The sequence below is a fragment of the Malus sylvestris genome, chromosome 13 (genome assembly GCF_916048215.2).
Source record: "Malus sylvestris chromosome 13, drMalSylv7.2, whole genome shotgun sequence".
In the NCBI taxonomy this organism is placed as follows: domain Eukaryota; kingdom Viridiplantae; phylum Streptophyta; class Magnoliopsida; order Rosales; family Rosaceae; genus Malus; species Malus sylvestris.
The window spans coordinates 35,211,658-35,216,483 of NC_062272.1; the positions used below are offsets into that span (position 1 = coordinate 35,211,658).

The window sequence follows — 4,826 nt, forward strand, 5'->3', positions numbered from 1 at the left end:
AACCCTTCATTCATTCTTTCTCACATTTCTCTTCTCTCTGTAAAACTTCATTTCTTAATTTTACAATTGTTCATCTCTGCTTCTTCTCGTTAACATAGAATCAGAGCACCAGGCTTCCGCTATGAATTCTGGTGGTTTCTCTTCGTAGTAGTTTACATTTTTTTTTCCTAGTTTAGGTTCTCTTCAAATTTCCATTAGATTTTCTGTGCTTCCGCAAGCTTGGGTTGTTGGGATTGTGATTGTTGCGATTGTTGGGTTTATTGTTCTGGTTTAGAAATTTAACCGCCGAGAGCTTCTTTTTCTTGGCGTTGGGTTCCGATCCCAGTCTCTCTTGGGTAGTTCTTGTTTTTCTGATATTTTCTTGAATCTGTAATTTTCTCTTGGGTCGTTCTTGTTTTTCTTTGTAATTTTTTTTCTTGGAAATTTTGGTTCTTGCAATTCTGGGTCACTTCGATTTCAGCTTATCTTTCACTTTGCGTTTCTGGGCAATCTGAGATCTCAGTTTCTGAAACTGGGTTATGGTGATTTCGATCCAATTCGATTGTTTTTCTTTGAAATTTAAATCCCAAGGCAATGTCACAGGGCTATGCAATTGAGCTTTCCTTTGATCCAGCCCTCGAAAACCAGGTCTTGAAGGCTTGGAATGTACTCGCCCGCTGTCAGATTGGTACCCAACTATTCGAAATCGAATCATGACCTCACATCACCCTCTTCTCAAGTCCTTTTATTGAATATGCCAAGCTCGAAAACGTGATTAGACCCTTCGCTTCCTAGCAAGAGTCTCTGGCCTTGTCTTGCTCTTCGATCGGGAGCCTTCCAAATGACCAACTCCATCGGTTTCGTTGCTGCAGTTTTAGTCCCAATTGTGTGAGACAATGAAGATAGAAGTCCAGGTGTTTGATGAAATGCCCAGCTCAGAATTTTCATGTGAAGAGAGAAGACGCGATGGTATCTTGGGTGCTCTATCAAGATTTTCCTTATGGGCAGCTTCCTAGAGGATCTTATCTCCATTGACATATGTAAGATCAGGATCTGCAGATTTTGGTATGGCTCTCTGCTTCTTCCTTCCATAATGTCTCACTGAACTTGCACTGGATTTGGGTATGGTTCTTAAAGTTCTTGGAATATAGTTGGTTCAAGATTGATATGTTTGATGGTTTTGCTCAGTCTCTTTATTGGTTATAGTTATGATCCGTTGGTTTCTGCCTTCTGGAAAGATGGGAGATTGGATTTGGCAATAGAGTTTTTGGATTACATGATATCGGATGACTGCTTGCCGGATATTGTGAACTACAATACGATATTGGCTGCGTTGTGTAAGAGTGGAAAGACTGATCAGGCTTTGCAAATCTTCAAGAACTTCGGTGAAGTGGGATGTCCTTCGAATGTGAGCTCATACAACACCATGTCCAGTACTGTGGAGACAGAGTTCAAGCTTTGCAAATGGTATCAGAAATGGTAAGCAAAGGAATAGATCCTGACGGGATTACTTACAATTCGTTTATACCGTGGTTGTGCAATATATTTTCTTATCTTAGCCTATAATTTCAGAGTCTAACCAACTCAGTTGTTAGCATGAATTTACAGTAAATCCGGTTATACGATGAAGTTTGAAGAAGTTGTAAATGGTAAATCCCACGAAGGGTAATTCCGTGATGTGAGTAGGTAAATCCCACAAAGGGTAATCCTACATAGATGTTGATTTTCTATTGTTGAAATTGTGAAGGCCGATGCCATTGTTAAGAGTAGTTGTGTTTTGGTAAAATCCACAATGGGCGATCCTGTGGTACTATAATTAAGGCTGATTCCACACTATAGTTTGTTAATTTTTTGTCTTAAAGGCTGATGCCAATGTTAAATGAAGTTGATGACAGTAAATCCCACGAAGGGTAATCCCGCAAGAAATTGTTATAACCGGCATGAGGGTGTGTGTACAACTTTATAAAAGGCTATTTTTTGATTCTGTAATCTATTGGAAATAGAGGCTTGTACATACAAAATGGTTCCATAATCTAGCTGAGTATGTTGAAAGAAATATTGGAAAACATTCTTTCTTTGGAAGATTGTATCTGCAAAGGTGATGTGTGATGATAATGGGATGAGCAACATGTTTTTTGGTTTTGGCAAGTTTGAAAGGATGATAACTATATGTGGTTGTACCTTATCGCAAAGAAAACAGTAGCTACAGAGGTGTAGAAATCAGTTTGAGAGGCTGAAATTCTTTGGGAAGTTGATTGATGAGTATGAAATTGCACCGCTCTTAAGTAATTTTCAATGCTTGCAGCCATGGAGGATTAATTGGTGAGGGGTAGCAGGGCTAGGAGTATATGGACAAGAAGGACTTCATAGTTCTGCACTTCTCAAAGCATTCATTCAATCTCAAACTAGGAAACCTAGTTGAGATTGAGGGGGGATGTTGAATATATCACTGCCAACTCATCAAAACAGTTGTAAATGAATTGGATGATGTAATAGTTAGTTGAAAGAGTTACTTAGAGTTTGTTACTCAAAGCTTATTAGCTAGTCCTCTAGTCAGCTATATATAGCTATTGTAAACAGATAGTAAGATTAGTTCATTGAGTTCAAAACCTTCATTCATTCTTTCTCACATTTCTCCTCTCTGTAAAAATTCATTTCTTGGTTTTACAATTGTTCATCTCTGCTTCTTCTCCAATGTACTTAACAGTCCAAACCACTTTTACACAGTGTTTTGGATGGGTTTATTCGGAACCATACAATCAGCAATAGTTACTCTTATCTTAGAGCATGACCTACAGGTATGGAATATCCATTCAACTCTTGAAATTGTAAGTGGTTTATTTGCAGTAAGTAGCCAATTCTCTAGACCTTTCCTTTTCTTAGAAAAGTTACATTTAGTAAGGATTTTCTTAGGGTTTTCAAAAATTAACAGGCGGTACGAACCGTGAGAGGCTAACTAGTCAATCGACAATACATAGATGGGCGCGTCCCACCAGCGTCTCACATTGCGCATGTCCGCACTTAAGCAGCTTTAATATACTATCTGCGAACAAGTAGGTGCTAATTAGATGTTTTTGTTTACTTGGTAGGGATTTGCAACGGGTCTAACCTTTTCCTTTCAAACATGGTGTGTATCAATAAGAGGTCCACTCTTCGTTGCCATGTTCACGCCCCTGTGCACAGTTATTACAACCATTGTAGCTGTTGTGTTTCTGCATGAGGAATTATATTTGGGAAGGTACTTATGTACGTATGTTTTACATATTACATTATTAATACACACACACACACATTATATATAACTACTAGAATACATCCTTAATTCCTCATACAATCTGCATTTATCAGCTTGGTTGGTGGTGTTGCTGTGGTAATTGGTTTATATATTGTGCTATGGGGCAAAGCCAAAGACCAACAAAAGACCAAACAAGAGACAGATCCAAATCAGAGTCGAACTGTCGACCAGATCTTAATTGATGATGACTCCACAGAGAAGACAAGTTGTAAAATTGATCTGGAAGAACCACTTCTGAAGAAAGAAAAATCGCCGTTTATTTGACTACAGTGCTGCTTGTACTAATTATTTTTATTTGACTACAATGCTGCTTGTACTTATTTTAGGGCTTAAATTTTGTCTTTTCTGGTTAAACTTTTTCTTTCCATGGTGATAATAATGTTCAGATTCTGGATGTTATTTTCACCTTTTATTTGTTTAAATGTTTGTCACCTTGTTTTATGCTTGGGCTTAGCTTTTCCTGTTTACTTGGTACCCTCTCAAGCACTAGGTTTGTGTCACAGCCCGTCCCGAAATAAATTATCGATGACGTGAATTGACTATTTTACCCTTGGATGTGAGTGTCATGGTATGTGTTATGCATGTTAGGGGTGGTCCAAACTTATGTTTTTCCTTAATTTTTGGACCAAAGTAGCACTTAGTTTTTGTGGTTTTGGTTGGTGACCACGTGGACCACTCACACACACACACAAACTCTTCGTCTCTCTTCTCTCCCGTGCTCTCTCTCCCTCGGGCTCACTCTCTCTCCGTCCCTCACGTATGGACGAACAACAAATCTAGAAGAAAGTTTGCAGATTGAGGGTTTAAAGTACACCATCGTGTCCCTGAGGTTCATACAAGTGGAATGATACCTTTTTTAGGTAAGAACTCCTTCGAAAACCCTAGTTTCTCTCGAACTCCGATTAAGGTACTATTCATGCAAATGTAAAATCTCATGTTTTTAGGGATTTCAAGCTTATAGGTAGCTTAAGGAGGTCCTCACGAGGCTAGGAGTGGTTCGTTGGAAGATTTTGGACATCAGAATAGTGAGATTCGACGAGTTGGAGGTTTGGCAGGAGTGTCGAGAAGTTTTCCGGCGAATCCTATGGGTTTTAGGGCTTTTAAAAGGTATGGTTGTGTTCAATTCGTGTCAAGCTTCAAATTGGTTTAAGTTTCATGAAATTTGACTGAGAAATGGACGAGAAATGAAGGTTGAAAGAATTTCCCAGTTTCCGGCACCGGCGACGGCGCCGGAGTTCTGAGGTAGGAGATGATGGAATATTCCTAACGGCGTTGGTGAGTTTAACGGATTCCGTTACTATTTAACAAAATATTCCTAACGGGGTTAAGGGATTCTGTTAGGGTCCCTGCGCGTGGGCGGCGCGTGTTGCCGTGCCTTGGTCGGCGCGTGAGTGATCAGAAAATTATTTTAAAAATATGGGGATGTTCGTGGAGTTGTGTAGATTACGTTGGTATATTCAAACACCCCATTTGAGCATTGTATGAGAAGTTATTAGCTAGTTTTGTCTATGTGCTTTAAATGATGTTTTTATAGTTATTTCACATATAGGGG

General features: G+C 39.2%; 1 protein-coding gene across 2 annotated transcripts; it reads left to right on the plus strand.

The window, feature by feature from the left end:
• On the plus strand, positions 1-3,821 carry LOC126595511 (pentatricopeptide repeat-containing protein At3g04760, chloroplastic-like). Of its 2 annotated transcripts, XM_050261785.1 has the most exons (3): positions 1-1,458; positions 3,069-3,217; positions 3,328-3,821. In XM_050261785.1, exons 1-3 carry the CDS (start codon positions 1,375-1,377, stop codon positions 3,536-3,538), a joined length of 444 nt encoding a protein of 147 aa, XP_050117742.1. In that variant the 5' UTR covers positions 1-1,374; the 3' UTR covers positions 3,539-3,821. The 2 variants fall into 2 exon arrangements, with proteins under 2 accessions (XP_050117742.1, XP_050117743.1); XM_050261786.1 differs by lacking the exons at positions 3,069-3,217; positions 3,328-3,821 and adding an exon at positions 2,285-2,610.
• Positions 3,822-4,826: the final 1,005 nt, after the last annotated feature.

Coding starts and splice junctions, on each gene's coding strand:
- LOC126595511 (XM_050261785.1), top strand. CDS start 1,375: ATGTCCTTCGAATGTGAGCTCATACAACACCATGTCCAGTACTGTGGA. Junction 1,459..3,068: donor TGCAAATGGTATCAGAAATG/GTAAGCAAAGGA, acceptor TTTACTTGGTAG/GGATTTGCAACGGGTCTAAC. Junction 3,218..3,327: donor GAGGAATTATATTTGGGAAG/GTACTTATGTAC, acceptor TGCATTTATCAG/CTTGGTTGGTGGTGTTGCTG.